At 37.9% G+C, this 18787-nt stretch overlaps 1 protein-coding gene across 1 annotated transcript in view; it reads left to right on the top strand.

Annotated features, from left to right (window-relative positions):
* Nucleotides 1–18787, top strand: part of UGGT2 (UDP-glucose glycoprotein glucosyltransferase 2) — a 175963-nt gene that overhangs the window by 147636 nt on the left and 9540 nt on the right. The window contains exons 32-37 of the mRNA XM_082602399.1: nucleotides 993–1091; nucleotides 2220–2304; nucleotides 5527–5709; nucleotides 8009–8169; nucleotides 8812–8926; nucleotides 15997–16113. Coding sequence (XP_082458525.1) covers nucleotides 993–1091; nucleotides 2220–2304; nucleotides 5527–5709; nucleotides 8009–8169; nucleotides 8812–8926; nucleotides 15997–16113 — 760 coding nt within the window. The remainder of the gene's footprint in view (nucleotides 1–992; nucleotides 1092–2219; nucleotides 2305–5526; nucleotides 5710–8008; nucleotides 8170–8811; nucleotides 8927–15996; nucleotides 16114–18787) is intronic.

Genomic DNA, 18787 nt, shown 5'->3' with positions numbered 1-18787 from the left:
CTTAGTTTTAATCCTAACTTCAAGTGATTTTTTTTTCCTCCCTGAATCAACTGTGTATTTTTCTTATTTGGAGAATTACAATGAGAAAACATTTCAAGAATACATCTGCCATAACAATTCTTATTTGGCAAAATATATTCCATGTCAATTGTGAAGTGTTTAGTTTCCTAAAATCAGTCATTTTAAATATCTGTGCGTATAAAAATGAGATTTCTAATTAAATAAACATTTTAAATAGGAAAAAGAAGAAACGATACATTATGAATACCCCAGATAAGATTCAGTCACTTTTATATATGAGGTGGGGTATATCAAAGGCTGGTCTGGGTCCAGAAAGTGGTGACAGTGACAGCTGGGCCCAGATGAAGCTGTGGCGATGTAAACCACATCGTGAATGGACGTGGCTCCCCAGTGCTGTCTTATCCCTCCTGGAGACACGCCCAAGGCACAGAGGTCCCCGCAGCCTGTGGGGATGCTGTCCCTGGCCAGAGGAGCTCTAAGCTGTGTGCGCCTCTTATAGCATCTTGTCCTGGGAAGCCACATCCACAGCACTCAGGGGCCTCCCCTGTTAGCACAGACGGAAGTTCTGGTGTGCCACTGTTAACACTTGCACATTCTGTTTCTTTGCTCACGATTGGCCTTCCTAAAGCCTCAGTATGTTGCATATAGCCATGGCATGCCACAGTTCATTCTCTGCTCTTAAAACAACCTTTGTAACTCACAAAGATTCAAAGGTATTATCTCATTAACCTAGAGAAAATATAATTGCATTCTATGTTGTCCAATTTTAAAAAATCATAAAACTTCAAGTTACATTGTCACATGTTTAAATAATTCATAATTTTTAGGATAAGTACTTGTTTACAATGTAATCATTCATTTTGAAAAGCCTTCCTATTTTTATTTCTTATCAAATTTAATATTTTATTTAGATATGTAAAGTTTGCAGATGTGTATTAAGAAAGTGACAGCCACTTCTTTTTCATTCAAAGTTTCGCAAGGAGTCTGCATAAAAAAGAAGACAATAAGGAAATAGACGTTCTAAACATTTTTTCAGTTGCTTCTGGCCATTTATATGAACGCTTTTTAAGGTAGGTATATATTTTTATTTAATGTTTTGAAAAGTAATACATTTACATGGTCCAAAAAGAATTTTTAAAGTTTAAAAAAATAAAAGAAATTACAGTGGAAAAAAAAAATCTCCCACCTCATGTTTCCTTGATACCCAGTTCCCTTTCCCACAGGAAACCAATGTTATTATTTTCAGAGCCTGCCAAATATATGTATAGACAAGCCCAAATATGTATTTTTTCTTTTTTTTAACTCCCTTTTACCCAAATAGTAACAAAGTACATAGTGCTTTTGCACCTTGCTGCTTTTTTTTTACCTAAAATTATGAGGGAAGTATATTTTCTAAATACAGTGAAATTCCATGTGTTTGATTTGAAATATTGTTATTCTTTAAGGTTAGAAAGTGGACATATTTTGTAGTAAGATGTGTGAAGAAAAAAAAGAATATATAGTAAATTTTCCTTTCCTGGTGAAGAAATACCATGTTTTATAAAAAGGGGGAGGAGTCTGAGAGGAGGAAAGCAATATTTATAAACTACAAAGGGCTATTTTTTAACTGCTTCTATAGAAGGATCACAGAGAACGCCTCAAAAATGTTTGAATATGTGTTGATATTTTAAGATGTACTTTAGATACATCTGTATCTTCTGCAGTCAGAGGTCTAGGATAGCAAAACAAGTGGCCTGTCCAGTGACTTTATCAAAATAGACATGTTGTTCAGCCCTTCAAGGTTTACACACCTGCTATTAATGACACAGTAACAGAGCCAAGGTTAGATGCTAGTTTAACTAAACAAGACTGTTTCAGACTAGCTTCTTTCTCTTGTCAGCTGGACCAAACAAAAAGCAATCAATTTAGTCTATACCAGGTGTGTATGTGTGTGTATATATATATATATATATATATATATATATACACACACATACACACACACACTTACATATATACAATATATGTGTATATATACATATATTCTTATACATTACAAACTTGCTGAGCAGCCATAATATTTGAAGATACGTCACTATTTCTCCATAATTCATAGTGAAAACTACCAACTAATATCTTTAAATACTTAAAAGCCTTAAGAGAAGTAGGATGAACCTCTATTAATGTTAATTTATTGAGTTTATTGTTGTTTTATGCAGAATTATGATGCTTTCTGTTTTACGGAACACCAAAACACCAGTGAAGTTCTGGTTTCTTAAAAATTATCTCTCACCAACATTTAAAGTAAGTACATTAATTTTTTAAATAGAATAGTTAATATTTCAGAAGTAAATTCTTTATATCATTGTAAGTTCTCATAACATTTCTCTTTTCAGAATGAGTCTTTTGAAATGTATATTTACTCAAATTACTATATGTAATCAATTTAAAACCTTGGTATTCAGTATTTTTTAATCTAGCTTAAGAAAAATTCTCTGCAGCTTTTATTTAAAGAAGTGATTAAAAACACAGCAGGAGATGGTTTATGTTTAAGTAAACTCAAAATCAGGATTAGTGGGTTTTCATAACAATAAGTAAATAAAAGTTGGCAATGAAAAATATGTACAGATTGTTAATTAAAAGAATTAGATTCTGTCATATTTTGACAAAGAAAGGCAGGAACAGTAGAAAATATGAAAACTGTACCACAGAGTATAGTCTGATAGGACCAAGAAGAGTGGGGCTCTGGTATCACATGCAGTGCATCGGTCGGTGTGGTGATGTGGGCACTGTAGGTAGTGTCTCCAGCATTTTGTATTTAGAAGTTTTTCGACGGCCAACGTCTGTTACCCTTTACTCAGCCCTACACTCTTGCCACAGAGTGTACCCCGTTTCTTCCTGTTAATCAGATTCCAGGCAAGTTAGGGTCTCCTTGAACAGCAGTTCAGAGAAGTTCTCTTTCTAGACCAAAACCAGCTGTGAAAGCAGAAATAAAAACAGGCCACCATGCTTTTATTCCTTGGTGTTGCCAGGCACATTGCTAAGTGCTTTACCTGCATTATTCAGTTGCTCTTCATAAAGTCCTATTCCCAGAAAACCACGACTCAGAAGTTACATAACTTGGCCTGCACAGTTGGGAGGTATCCAGGACCACTCAAGTTTCGAAACCCACTAGAAGGACACACAGAACTCAGAAAAGCAATTATACTCACTATTACAGTTGATTACAGCAAAAGGATACAGATTAAAATCAGCAAAGCAAAGAGATGCATAGGGCAGAATCCAGGGGACACCAGACCGAGCTTCCAGTTGTCCTTTCCCAGTGGAGTCATGTGGACAGAGCTTATACCTCCCAGCAAAACTGTGACGGTACCCATGGAGTGTTGCCAATTAGGGAAGCCCACTCAGACCTGCTGTTCAGAGTTTTTATTGGGAGTTGGGTACATAGATCCACCTGACGGCCACCATGACTGACCTTAGCATCTAGCCCCTCCAGAGCCTGAGCTGATATCTTGTGGCCCAAGGTCTCCATCATAAATCACATTGTTAGCACAGACTATCTGGTGTGGCCCTAGGTCCCCAGGTAAATACAGACGTTCTCCTCAGGCAGGATATTCCAAGGTTAGCATTTACTTCCCAGGAGCAAAGGGCAAAGGGCCCAACCATTCTTTGAGCAAGATTTGTCCTTTATGGCACAGGCCTTGGATCAAATAGCTAATTAGTAGCTGAGATTTGAGCCCAAGTGTTCCGACCTCAAAGCCCAGGTGCTTAACCTTTATGAAAGCTCCTCTACCCTCCCCACCACCACCAAGAGTGCCGCCTCCTGTACTTACTTGTAAACTGAAAAAGAACCCATAAATACAGACAAGCAGACAAGTAACTAGTTTGTTACTAAACTTTTAACACGTGATGCAACACTGCATCGGGGGATTTAACTCTGCATATACTGAGATAATACAATGTGACAATTCTCTTAACAGGAAATTATATCATTCACTGGAAACACAGTGCTATGTGAGGAAAAAAGTCTTGTTCTGCCGCATGGCCAAAAGTGATACCATATCTGAAATAATGTTTTCCTTCTTTTTGTAATTTGTTCTGTTTGCTCGAAATTTTTACCTTTTATATTTTTTTCAGGGAAATATAACACGTACAAATGGTAAATGTGCAACTTTGATGAATTTTTACAAATTTAAAACACCTGTGTAACCAGTAGCCAGATATGAAAACAGAAATTGCTAGTACCCTAGATCTTTTCCCTTCAATTTTAAAAGTGTACCTCCTTTCTTCCTTCAGATCTTCGCTGAATTATACCTACTTTGGGAATAATCCTTTTCTGACTATGCTATGTAAAATGACAGTCCCTTCTGATCTTTCATTTTATTTCCCTTCCTCTTTTATTTTTCTCCATAGCACTATCTTCTATAGATAACTTACTAATTTCATTTATTTTATCTAAAATGTAAGCCTCATGAGAGCCATGATTTGTGTCTGTTTTGTTTCATTACTGTATCCCTAGGGCCTAGAATAGGGCCTGGCACATAGTGCATTCTCAGTGAACATATTTTAATACATATTCGTTGAATAAAAAAAAGTTTTTCTAATTTATCTTAGTTTTTTTTTTTTAAGTTTGAAATGAAAGCAGTGACTCCCGGTAACTGTTCTAGCCATAATTTCAACATTTTGCAACTCACAGATAAAACCAATGCTTACAGTAACATAATTTAAATCTACATCGTTCTTACAAGAGCAGGGAGAAAATTAAACTAAGCATATAACCAGCAACTAGCTACAAGTGAGAATTGAGGAGATGACTGCAAATTCTACATTTGCTAACCCGTCTTTACCCACTCCTTTACCATCATCCCTCTCAATATTTGGGCTCTTGAGCCAAACTTAGCTAACAGTGTACATATTTAATTAACTGCTCTGTTTTAAACAGAATAAGATACTCTAAGCCTATAAGACACTGAATCAAATATCAAATATTCATGCCACAATAACTACCTTGTATTTTTAATCCTTGAATTAAATAGTCATAAATCTCAAACATGAAACTCATATGGAGAATATAATTTATCAATTTACTACTCATTTTGTGTTTTTTGTACACCCTTTTCATCTTCCTATCTCTCTGACCAGCCAGCATGTTGACATGTGCATAAAGTGTTTGATGCACAGGTGTTCCACGATCCAGAGGCTTTCCTTTCTACCATCAAGTTTTCTTAGGTCAAACATTAGTAGTAAAAGTAGAGGAACAATTATCTTATTTAATAAGCCTGCAAGTGTACCTATTTTTAATGCCTTTAAACTACAAAGTTTTATGTATACTTACATCTTTATGTTTGTCAGCGTTGTCATATTTCTGATTAATAGGTGTAAGTTGTAGAAGTACTGTTTAGACATTTTACCGATTCATTTGTAACAACTTGTAAACTCTAACTTTTAAAATGTTAACTTTTTCTCCAAAACAAAAACTGCTTTCTGTTCCTTGAACATAATCTTTGATTTATGTGTGTATCTTAGGAGGTGATCCCTCACATGGCCGAGGAGTATGGATTCCAATATGAACTGGTCCAGTATAGGTGGCCCCGGTGGCTTCATCAACAGACAGAAAAACAAAGGATTATTTGGGGTTATAAAATTCTTTTCCTTGATGTCCTTTTTCCTCTTGCAGTGGACAAAATCATTTTTGTTGATGCTGACCAGGTAATAAGATTAACTATTGTTTTTAAGAGTACTTAAAACTTTTTTACACTTCTGAGTATAGGGATGCAATTTATGTTGCTGCTTCTTATTACTGTCTTTGTTGCCACGCTATGTAAACATAAGACATAATTTTGACATATAAGCAAAGTATCTTTTTAAAAAAAAAAGTCAGCATTCCAGGGGAAAATCAAAGGTGTTGCCAGAAGTACCATTTATTCCTTAGGACGTGGCAGTTTTTTCCTCTGAAGTAGTATTTTGTTTTGGGGGGGTTTTTTTTGGTAATTAAAAATAAAAGAAATACTTATATTAGTCATAATAAAAGTAGCTATGTGAGTTCCTATGGATATGAGCTGAAATTTGTTTAAAGTGAACTATTTCTTCTTGCTGGAAAAGTTAGCAGTTACACACACTCTCCTCTCATTTTTCCACCTTCGGCCACATTCTTTGGCAATTAGCCAATAACCAAATCCCATCATTCTGCCACTTAAAGAAAAGAGTCCTAAATTTGGCCAGAAAAAATTATGGTCCTCAGCTTTCAAAATTTATATATCCAGAAACTTTTACGACTTTTCCCCTTTTCTCCTTGCATGCCTTTATAATCACTAATGGTAAAAACTGTTTTTAAAATACACAGAATTTCTCTTAAAAATTTTAAAAAATACACAGAATTTCTAAGAACAATAATATGTAAATATAAATATTACATAAATCAAATGCACAAGTTAGTATTTTTATTTAGGACCAAAAGTATATTTTCAAATCCTACTTTATAATTTACTTGTATTCTAAATTCTATTATTTTTATATTATTTTTCAAATTGATAAATATGAATCATTATAATTAAAAACTAAGAAAATAAGCAAAAGTGTAATGAAGTAAGCATTTCCAAACATACTGTCTAACATAAAATTTATTTCTCCTATTTTCCCCCAATATATACAATAATATTTTTCCAGCAGGCTAGAGTCTATTAAAAAATGAAACATACTAACATTATGTCATTGAAGCCACTGAGAATAATTAAGAGATTTTTCTTTATGATTCAAACTAATATTTGCCAATATATAAGAATGGAGATATATCATAGAAATCATTTTGAATTATTAATCTATACCTTGAGAAATTAAGAGCTATGTACTTGTATATTTAATTCCTTACCAAAATATATTTTGTTCAAAATACCTTGATTACAAATCAAAACCACAGTGAGATATCACCTCACACCTGTCAGAATGGCCATCATCAAAAAGAACACAAATAGCAAACGTTGCCAGGGATGTGGAGGAAAGGGAGCCCTCCAGCACTGTTGGTGGGAGTGTAAACTGGTGCAGCCACTGTGAGAAACAGTAGGGAGGCTCCTCAAAAAACTAAAAATAGAACTAGCAATTCCAGTCCTGGGTATATATCCAAGAGAAACAAAAACACTAATTCAAAAACATACACGCACCCCAGTGTTCATAGCAGCATTATTTACAGTTACCAAGATATAGAAGCAACCTAAGTGTCCATCCGCAGATGAATGGATAAAGAAGATGTGGGGTGTGTGTGTGTATATATAATGGAATACTACTCAGCCTAAAAAATAAAAGAATAAAAAAAAAGAATAAAATGTTGCCATTTGGAGCAACGTGGATGGACTTGGAGGGCATTATGCTAAGTGAAATAAGTCAGACAGAGAAAGACAAATACTGTATGATATCACTTATATGTGGCATCTAAAAAATACAACAAACTAGTGAATAAAACAAAAAGGAGGCAGACTCATAGAGAACAAACTAGTGGTTACCACTGGGAAGAGGGAAGGAGGGAGGGGCAGTATAGGGGTAGGAGATTAAGAGATACAAACTATGGGGTATAAAATAAGCTACAAGGATATACTGTACAACACGAGGAATATAGCCAATATTTTATAATAGCTATAAATGGAGTATAACCTTTAAAATTGTGAATCACTATATTGTACACCTGTAACATATACTACAGGTGTATATCAACTGTACTTTAATTTAAAAAAGAATATTAAAAAATACCTTGATTAAAAATGATGGAACAAGCTATTCTTATTAATGAGTAAGACCACTGTCATACAGACTAGGTATGTAAATTTTAGACTTCTTTTAATCTGTAAGGGCAAAAGGAAAAAATAGAAATTTGGTAAACTCGTGGTACATGACAGAGCTGTGCGGAAAACTCAGTTCTCTATCTTTCTACGACAAGGTGATGATGATTTGAGATTCATATTAAAGGGGCTTCTATTATTTTATAGTCTTCATCAGAGAAACTATTCTGATTATTTAGATTGTGAGACATGACCTCAAAGAACTTCGAGATTTTGATCTGGATGGAGCTCCTTATGGGTATACGCCCTTCTGTGATAGCCGCACAGAGATGGATGGGTATCGTTTCTGGAAAACGGGATACTGGGCATCACATCTTTTAAGAAGGAAATACCATATCAGGTAAGAAAAGTCATACTCTTACCTTTGAGTGAATAAATAACTTGTTGAATTACAATACTCAGTTTTCTTGGAAAATAGACAATAATGGCAACCCATTATATGGTGCTTATTACATGCCAGTCACTCTTACAAGACTTTACATATATTAACTCATAAAATCTCTATGGCAACCTTTTGAGATATTGCTATCACCTCTATTTTATAGATGTGGAAACCAAGGCATACAGCATTGGTGTACCTTGCCCAGGCTTATGCTGCTAGTACATAGCTGAGCCCAGAGTTAAACCCAAGTAATATGGCTCAGCTGTATGTTCCTAACTACTATAGAAGATTTAAACTTGGTTTGTCACATAACAAAATGAAGATTGTCTTCAAAGCTGTTACTGTTTTGTAGGCCCATGAGTTTCAGGAGATCTTGGAAAAGCTTAAGGTGACCTTAAGAGGATGTGGATCCTAACAGCATCATATCAAACTTCAAACTCCTTGGAAACAGTATTAGCCATCAGGAGCAAACTAGGAAAGGATTCATTATTATTAGACCCAGGGATACCTAAAGTTAATGCCAACACTGTAGACAGTCACTGGAGGAAAGTAAATGTATGTAAACAACGTAGGCTCTCAAGGAGTCTTCATTTCTTGCAGTGCCTTATACGTGGTGGATCTCAAGAAGTTCAGGAGAATCGCAGCAGGTGACAGGCTGCGGGGCCAGTACCAAACTCTCAGTCAAGATCCCAACAGTCTTTCAAACCTAGACCAGGTAAGTAAAATATTCATGGAAAAATTTTCAATACATAGACTATTCTATCTCCCTGTTTATAGATGTCAAAATCTTGTATTTTTAGCCTCTTTCTTCCCTTTGTGCAATTTTGTATTAGCTATCTTGACTTACATATTTTTCCACTTCAAGCCTAACATTTTCAGAATAGCGTTTGATCTTCACCTTTCAATGCCTAAACCTCTTCTTTCCACTATGTGCCCTATCTCACTTGGTTACCCTAAATTTTTCTTACTTGCTTCCATCATCATTTAAACATGTCTGTCTCCCTCCCTCCCTCCCTTTCTCCCATTTCTCTTTCTCTGTGATTTTTAAGATAAACTCCCTTCATCCTGTGCCCTCCCTGACTGCTGCCTTACATTTTGTTTTTCTTCACATATACTTTTTTTCTCAAATCCCATTATTTCCTCATTATTGTATCCTGCTAATTTCCTCATTTTAACAATTTAAACAGAAGAAAAAGACCCTGTAGCCCATAATTCCCATTATTCCCTCTTTCCAGTGACTAAAGAATATAGGTTCTGGACTTCCCTGGTGGCACAGTGGTTAAAAATCCACCTGCCAATGCATGAGACACAGGTTCGGATCCCTGGTCCAGGAAGATCCCACATGCCACGGAGCAACTAAGCCCGTGTACCACAGCTACTGAGCCTGTGCTCTAGAGCCCGCGAGCCACAACTAGTGAAGCCCGTGTGCATAGAGCCCGTGCTCCACAACAGAGAAGCCACCGCAATGAGAAGCCAGTGCACCACAACGAAGAGTAGCCCCCGCTCTCTGCAACTAGAGAAAGCCCGCATGCAGCAATGAAGACCCAACGCAGCCAAAAATAAATAAGTAAATTAAGAATATAGGTTCTTACTAGAACCTTACATGTTTGTTAATTCAGCAAGTATCTGTTGAATACTTACTATGTGTCAGATACTCTCCTAAGCCCTGGGACGTCAGAAAACAAAACAGAGATCCTCAGCTCATGGTGCTTTCATTCTAGTGGGAAGATAACTAATAAATTAATGAACAATATTTAAAGGTAATAAGTGCTTTAGAGAAAAAATAAAACACGAAAACATGATAGAGCTCAGAATGGTGAATAGGGGTTAGAGTTTGCTGTTGTCAACTGAGCGGCCATATGTCTATACGCAGGTGACGTCCAGATGGAGGCTTAAGAGCTGAGCACGCGGATATCTGTGAGAATCCCAAGCAGAGAGAATATCGAATGCACAGGTCCCAAGGTGGGAGTAGGCCTTACGTGTTTGAGGAACAGTACAGAGGGGAAAAAAGTCTGGCATGGGGAAGAGAGGTGACAGAGGGTCTAGATAATATAGAAATTTGAGGCTGTTTTTTAAAAATCAAGCAAATGGAATATTATAGGTCAAAATACTAATGATTGATTCAGGTGCACACCGATGAAGGACTGATTTAACAAAATCATTCTCGAAAGTTGAGAGAACTCCAAATATGTATGTGTGCAAATGCAAGGTAGCGCCTTTGCAACATTGCCAGTTAGTAAAAAAAACAGACGCAGAGTCCTCAGTAGACCCCAATAACATTCCAGGTTTAAATTATGAATATCACATTTTTATAACTCTTAGTCATTTCCCCAATGGATTATTCATAAGAAACCCTACTGGTTATCTGCGTGTGGGTAACTAAGGAAAGGACCCATTTTTCAAGCAGACCAGCAAACATCTGAGGGACTCTCCCAGCGCTACATCACCACATTTGGGGGATGGTTTTCCTTCTTCGGACGCATTTGGCTACCATTCCCGCCAGTCCACTAAACACTTCTCACTAAAGTCAAAGTGATATCCTCTTATCCAGTGAACACTTCTTGTTTCTTCTTATTTGCCTTTTTTGTGATGTGGGTGTTTTTGACCTCTCCTTTCTTGAAACTCCCTTGGCTTTCATAATATCAAATCTTCCTTGTTCTTCTCTGATGTCCGTGACTTTCCCAGCACAGTTTACTTGAGAACTACTGTTTTTCTACCTCTTATTTAAATGTTGCTGTCCTCTAAGTTTCTGCCCGTGGCCCACTTCTCATTCTGTACCCACTCTATTGGCTTCTTACATACACTGGCTTTAATTTCCAGCTTTTCTACCAAGAATTCCCAAACCTTTATCTCGCTCTTCTCTCTCCTCTGAATGCCTAACTCATATGTTAAATCTACTGAAATAGACCCAGTAATGCCCAGAACTTTTCTCAAATTAAAAGTCAAAAACCCGAGCTATATTCCTCCTCCACTGTTCTTTACATCAGCAGCTACTGCTCAGCTGCCTATTACAGGTTGGGTTATCCAGGAAACAAACTGACTCTAAAGTGGAAATTAGCCTGCAAGAAGTTTACTAGGAAGTGCTCTCAGGACTAACAGCTGTTGGAGAAGGAAAGGAAGCAGAATTAGGTGAATTCTACAAATTCAGCAAAGGCCTCAGACAACCCCCACAGGGAGTTCTGAAGCTGAGATGGCCTTTCCTGGTTGTCACGGTTTGTCGAGGGGCCCAGGTCTTTATTCCTTCACCTAGATTCCCCTAACCTAGTGATACGACCCAGAACCTCCCAGAGTTATGGGGATGATAAGCACAAGTTCCCCAAGAAGGTCACTGGGAGGGATAAGCAGGTTCACTTCTACTTCGCCCCCTTGGACCCATGCCCTTGTCCTTAATCTTCTTTCTGGGCCCCTGACCAATCAACCAAGCCATTCACCATTTCATATGAATTTATATATATTTCAGCCTTAGGCTGCTTCTCTTCTGTATACAAAGTGAATGGTAGGGTACATCATCTGAAGCAGTTAAAACAGTTCTTAGAAAATTCATAGCACTAAGTACATATTAGAAAAGAAAAAGGGTCTCAACCTAGCTTCTACCTAGAAACTAGAAAAAAAGAGCAAATTTAAAACCAAAGTAAGTAGAAAAGAGAGAATAATTAAGAATAGAGTGGAAATCAATGAAATGAAAAAACACGGAAAAATGGTATGTTTCCATAGATTTTCTATGAACCAAAGCTGGTTCTTTGATAAAATTAAGAAAACATAAACCTCTAGCCAGACTGATCAGAAAAACGATAAAAGACACAAATTACTAATACAGAAATGAGAGACATGACAGCACAATATCTACAGATATTGAAAGAATAATGAGAAACTATTACAAACAACTTTATGGTAATAAATCCAACAACTTTGATGAAATGGACAAATTACTTAAAAGACACAAACTACCAAAATGCACTCAAAATGAAATAGATAACCTGAATAGCCCTATAACAATTGAAGAAATTGAAATTAGTTTAAATCTCCAGGCCCAGATAGCTTCTAAATTCTACCAAACTTATGTGAATTCTACCCAACATTAAAGAAAGAAATAGTATCAATTCTACACAAGCTCTTCCAGAAAATTGACATCACATTACTTTTGCCATATTCTGTTGTTAGAAGGAAGTCACTAGGTCCAGCCACACTCCAGGAGAAATAATTGCACAAAAGAATGAATACAGGGAGGCACGGATCACCGGGAGCCGTATCAGAAACTGCCTCCCACAAACCCAGATATCTATCAAAATGAGATTGGACAGAAAGATTGTGGTATATTTACTCAACAGTAAAAAGGAATGAATTATTCATACATATAACAACATCGATGAATCTAAAAACAAGTATGCTGATCTAAAGAAGCCAAGCCAAAAATATACATATCATATGATTCTATTTATACAAAATTCTAGAAAATGCAAATCAATCTACATGGACAAAAAGCAGTTCGTGTTTGCCCAGGAACTAACTTGCTTAGGTGAATGTAGAAAGGACAGGCAAGAAGGATTACAAAAATGCACAAGAAAACTTGAGAGTGATGGATATATTCAATGAGCTTGATTGTGGTCATTGTGTCACAGGAATATTTGTATGTAAAACTTATCACCCTTTAAATATGAACAGTGAATGGACTGGCATAAGGTTAGACATATATAGATCAATGGTATAGAACTGAGAGCCCAGAAATAAACCCATGCATCTATGGTCACTGGATTTTTGACAAGCATGCCAGGATAATTTAATGGAGAAAGAATAGCTTTTTCAGCAAAAATGCCGGAACAACAGCATATCCACATGTAAAGAATGGATTGGACCCCTTCCTAACACCATATATAAAAACTAACTCAAAAAAAAAACTAAGGATGGATCAAAGGCCTGAATGTAAGAGGGTAAAGTATAAAACTCCTAGAAAATATTGGTGTACATCTTTGTAACTTTGGATTAGGCAATGGTTTCTTAGATATGAAACAAAAAGTACCAGCAGCTAAAGAAAAAATAGGACTGCATCAAAATTAAAAACTTTGTGCATTAAAGGACACAAGAAAGTGAAAAAACAACCCACAGAATGGGAGAAAATATTTGCAAATCATATATCTGATAAGAGACTAGTATCCAGAACATATAAAGAACTCTTAGAATTTAATAACAAAAAGAGAACCAATTTTTAAATGCTCAAAGGATTTTATTTTTGTTTTTGGATGTGCTGGATCTTCGTTGCTGCGTGCAGGCTTTCTCTAATTGCGGCAAGCGGTGGCTACTCTTCGTTGTGGTGCGCGGGCTTCTCACTGCGGTGGCTTCTCTTGTTGCAGAGCACGGGCTCTAGGCGCGCAGTCTTCAGTAGTTGCAGCATGAGGGCTCAGTAGTTGTGGTGCGCAGGCTCAGTAGTTGTGGTACACGGGCTTAGTTGCTCTGCTGCATGTGGGATCTTCCTGGACCATGTCCCCTGCATTGGCAGGCGGATTCTTATCCACTGCACCACCAAGGAAGTCCTGCTCAAAAGATTTAAATAGATATTTTTCCAAAGAAGATATACAAATGGCCAATAAATACGTGAAAAGATGCTCAGCATCACTGGTCATTAGGAACTTCAAGTCAAAACTACAGTGAGATACCACATCATACTCACTGGGATGACTATTTTTATTAAAAAAGACAGTAAAAGCTTTGGCAAGGATATGGAGAATTTGGAACCATCATACACTGCTGATGGGAACATAAAATAGTATAGTGTAGTGTATGTGTCTGTGTGTTTCGCCAGCCATGTTTAGTTGCATGGAGGCAGGTGCAGAGTTTGGATTTAACCAGGACTATAATTTTGCCAAGCGAGTACAACTAAATGTGAGAATGGTAAGACAATTGAGAATATATTCAAGGGATTAAATATAATGATTAACCATGGAAATTAAGGAAGGGGGGGAGTGAAGACATCAGGGGGTAAAGGACAGTGAAATAGTGGTAGGATCAGTTCATTGGAGGTCCCAATGGGGGTCAAAATATATTGATATCTAAGTATTTGATGGAGTAAGCTGAAAATCAAGAAGTTGTCAGAGAGTGGGGGCATGAAATTGAAATTATAGAGGACTTGGCTAGGACATGGCCATGGGAGAAAGTGGCTGAGATAAGATGACAGACCAGGTTGTTTAAGGATTTAAAGAATGAATTCCCAGGAAAAGGGTGTTGGAAGAGGGAACAGTTAACTAGCTTTTATTTTTTTTAATTAATAGACTATTTTTTTAGAGCAGTGTTAGATTTACAGGAAAAAATTGAGCAGAAAATACAAAGAAGTCTCATATTTCTGGGCTCTCTATTCTGTTCCGTTGCTGTATTTGTCTGTTCTTTTGCCATTACCAATCTCTTAATTACTATAGAATTTATATGAAGACTTCAGATTCAGTAGTATCAGTCCTCTGACTTTGTTATTCTTCTTCAACACTGTGTTGGCTATTCTGGGTCTTCTGCCTTTCATATAAACTTGAGAATGAGTTGGTTGATACCCACAAAATAATTTTCTGGGACTTTTATTGGGATTGTGTTGAATCTATAAATTGAGTTGGGAAAAATTGACATCTTAACAATATTAAGTCTATCTGTGAACATGAAATATCTCTCCATTTATATAGATGTTCCTAGATTTCTTTCATCAGAATTTTATAGTTTTCCTCGTGTAGAGGAACATATTTTTTTAGATTTTTTACCTACGTTTATTTGGGTTTTTTTGTTTTTGGGTGGGAGGTTGGTGCTAATGTAAATGATGGTGTGCTTTTAATTTCAAATCCCAATTGTTCGTTGCTGGTATATACCAATTGACCTTTGTATGTTAACCTTGTCATCATTGCTTATTAGTTCCAGGAGTTTTTTTTTTTTTTTTTTTACTGATTCTTAGGATTTTCTGCATAAACAATCCTGTCATCCTCAAAGAACGACAGTTTTATTGCTTCCTTTCCAATCTTTATACTGTTTCTTTCTTTTCCCTGTTTTGCTGCATTGGCTAGAACTTCCAGTATGATGATTCATAGGAGTGTTGAGAGGAGAACCCTAAAATTAGGAATCTTGGAACTTAGATGGGACAGCTGACACAAGTACTGCTGGTCCCCCCCGGGAGCGAGAGGAAACATGCCCTCTGCTCTGGAGTGTAAACAGATATCCTCTGGGAAGGGCTCTGCAACCCCTGGCATATATAAGCAGGTATCTCTGGGAAAGGTGTCTCTAAATCTCTGCAGAGGTCTCTTTCGTCAACTTACTAGGCTCATTTGCCATTTAAACATCCTTTTACCCAGGTGCCAGCAATCTTTGCTTAGAAAGCTCTGAGTATACAGAAATGTGAAAATATTTGTGGAGCATAGTTTGCTGATAGGGAAATGAAAATTCACCTCAGAATCTGGAGAGTGTGGTGTTGACTGCATAAACAGTAATAGCAGACACGGTATAAGTGATTAATCCTGGTGTTTCGAGGCAGATAAGAGGTAGAGAGGGCATGTGGAACTGTGGGTTTCTGGGCCTCTCTCTCCACCTCGGATGCTAGGGGTGAAGCCCAGGGCAGGTGTGGTCTTTGTTCCAGTGCATAGGTTCATTCATGACATAAGACTATTGGGTCAAATTAAGTATTTAAAGCTTCAAAATGTAGACACACCACAGATTTGCGTGTCTTTTTAGGATCTGTGTATAATCAAAATGACGTCTTCAACTTCTTTCACTCTGACTCTAATTTCTATACCTCTATGTTTAAATCATTCTTTTTTTCTGTAGGATCTTCCCAATAATATGATTTACCAAGTTGCCATTAAGACTCTTCCCCAAGACTGGTTGTGGTGTGAAACCTGGTGTGATGATGAATCCAAACAAAGAGCCAAAACAATTGATCTGGTGAGTGTTTGCATTTTCCTTTGTATAAGCAGATATGGAAATGTTCCAATAGAAATATTTTCTGTTTCACAAATGGAATGGCACACGTAGGGCACCCTACTGCTCAGTCTGTTATTTACTGTTATAATTACCTAGGTTGGCAAGTATAGGGCTGTGTTGGGGGCCCCCAAGACCACCCCCAGGTTTGATGATTCAGTAAGAGGACTCATAGGACTCAGAATCATGGCTGTGAAGATATTACAGTGAGAGAATGCAAAGCAAAATCAGGAAAAGGAAAAGGCGCATGGGGTGAAGTCCGGAGAAAACCAGGTTCAAGCTTCCAAGGGTCCTCTCCCTGTCAAGTTACCCAGGACAACCCTAATTCCTTAAGCTACGAGAAGTACAACAACCCATGTGAAATGTGGTCTATCAGGGACGCTTACCAGAAACCCAATGCCCAGGATTCTTATTGGGGGTCTGGTCATGGCAAGCACCCCCTCTGCCTGGCACGTGCCAAAATTCCCAACATCCAGAAGGAAGGCAGGTGGTCAGCATAAACCACATGTTTGCACAGTTTAGGCTCAGTGAGCCCTTCTTAGCAGGGAATGGTGGGAACTCTCCTGAAACCCAAGTTCCCAGGTGCCAGCCAAGGGCCAGCCTTGCAAGCACGGGCCTAAGAGTAGCAGTCTCAGGCCTGCCGTGTTCATTCTTTTCTGCACAAGGCCTTTTGAAAGAAAGGCCATGAGCTGGCTGAAATGTTTATGGATTAGCTATCATCTTAACATATCATCAGTTTAGTTGCCCTGCCAATAATTTTCCCAAATAAAGACAACCAAAATAACTCTGTCTACTTAAATTATCCTATACATGTCTATTTTTCTTCATTATTTTTGAGACGTTTTTTTCTTAGATTTTCATTTTAAGCAGTTTATGCTACACAGTTTAAATCTAGACATGAAATATTTTAAGTTGTAAGAGGAGCTAAGGATTGTCATTCCTTGATGGGCAGCCACTTCCTAGCACTAGGTCTACATAGAAGAAGAAGGATTGGTGACATAAATTTTGGTGGACAGCATCATCTCTCCCACAGAAACATTTAAAATAAAAATGGAAGAACATGCTATTTTTGGTCATCTTCTTGGGGAAAAAGTTATCAAGAAAAATCCCAAGGAAATGGCCTAATGGAGAGGAAAGAGCATGATTCCTGGTATTGAAGGTGAGGATGAGAGTGTTTGTGAATGTCATGATACTATCTCAACTCCCTTTCAATCAAGGTTTCTCAACTGGGGCATTATTTACATCTGGGACCAAGTAATTCCCTGTTGTGGAGGTGGGCCTGTGCGCTGTACAGGAGAGTGTTTAGCAGCATCCCTGGCCTCCACACATTAGGTGGCCGTAGGCCCCCCACCATTACGACAATCAGAAATAACTCCAGGCCTGGCCACAGCTCCCCTGTGGGGCGTGGTCACCCCACTTAAGCACTGCTGATAGAGTTTGTAGCGGGGGGGAATTGTAGCATAAACTAAGGACAAACATAGTATTTTTGTTTTGATAGTTTCTGACATAGTTAGAAAATAGTTCCATTGTCTTCTTTATAGAACACATTGCCTGTGAAATTAATTTCTACAAAGAAAATCCTGTTTTCCAGTTACTTCAGAAATATATTACTTTAGAAAAAAATCCACAATGCAATGAACTGAAAATGTTGGATGAGGAAGGGATTAAGACAGCAGGCTCAGGCTTCCCTGGTGGTGCAGTGGTTAAGAATCCGCCGGCCCGTGCAGGGGACACACGTTCGAGCCCTGGTCCGGGAAGATCCCACATTGCCACGGAGCAAATAAGCCCGTGCGCCACAACTACTGAACCTGTGTTCTAGAGCCCGCGAGCCACAACTACTGAGCCCACAAGCCACAACTACTAGAGCCTGCACTCTAGAGCCCACGAGCCACAACTACTGAGCCCACAAGCCACAACTACTAAAGCCTGCGCGCCTAGAGCCCGTGCTCCACAACAAGAGAAACCACTGCAATGAGAAGCCCACGCACCGCAACAAAAACCCAACGCAGCCATAAATAAATAAATAAGACAACAGGCTCTTGGTTCATAACTTAGCTCTCCCATAAGGCATGAAGGATGAAGGGGAAAGCAAGTTGGGGCGGCTATAAGAAAACGCCGCGTAGAAGTGAGCTTCAGGACACATTCTTTGTTAGTGCTTCGTGAAGAGCAGACAGGATGCTTGTGTAACTCTGTGAAGTTTATACTCCTCCCGTAGTCTTTCCTGTCTCAGTCAATGGCATCTCCATTCTTTACGTTGCTCAAGCCAAAGACACGAGGGTCATATTTGATGCCTCTCTTTTCTCACAATTCACATCCAGCCCATGAGCACGTCTTGTCAGCGGTACCTTCAACTACATCCAGAGTCAGAACCTTCTTAAACTCCTCCTCTACTTTTTGCCTTTTAACCTTGATTTAATTTCCCAAGAAACTCTATAATAGGACCAACTGCTAATTAAAATTGATCAAATATCAGAGGAACTTTGTAGATGATCTTGTTTTAATTTCGTCCTTTGCAGATGAAAAAAACTAAGATTCTGCCACTGCCCACACCCCCGCCACCACACACACACACACAGTTTAGTGACTAGGTCTTACGACCAGTAAGTGTGGACCGTCCAAACCTTACTACCAGTAAGTG

Source organism: Mesoplodon mirus (genome assembly GCF_964341445.2).
Source record: "Mesoplodon mirus genome assembly, chromosome: 17".
In the NCBI taxonomy this organism is placed as follows: Eukaryota; Metazoa; Chordata; class Mammalia; order Artiodactyla; family Ziphiidae; genus Mesoplodon; species Mesoplodon mirus.
The sequence above is the reverse complement of the archived record's forward strand: the minus strand, read 5'-3'. Positions and strand labels throughout refer to the sequence as shown.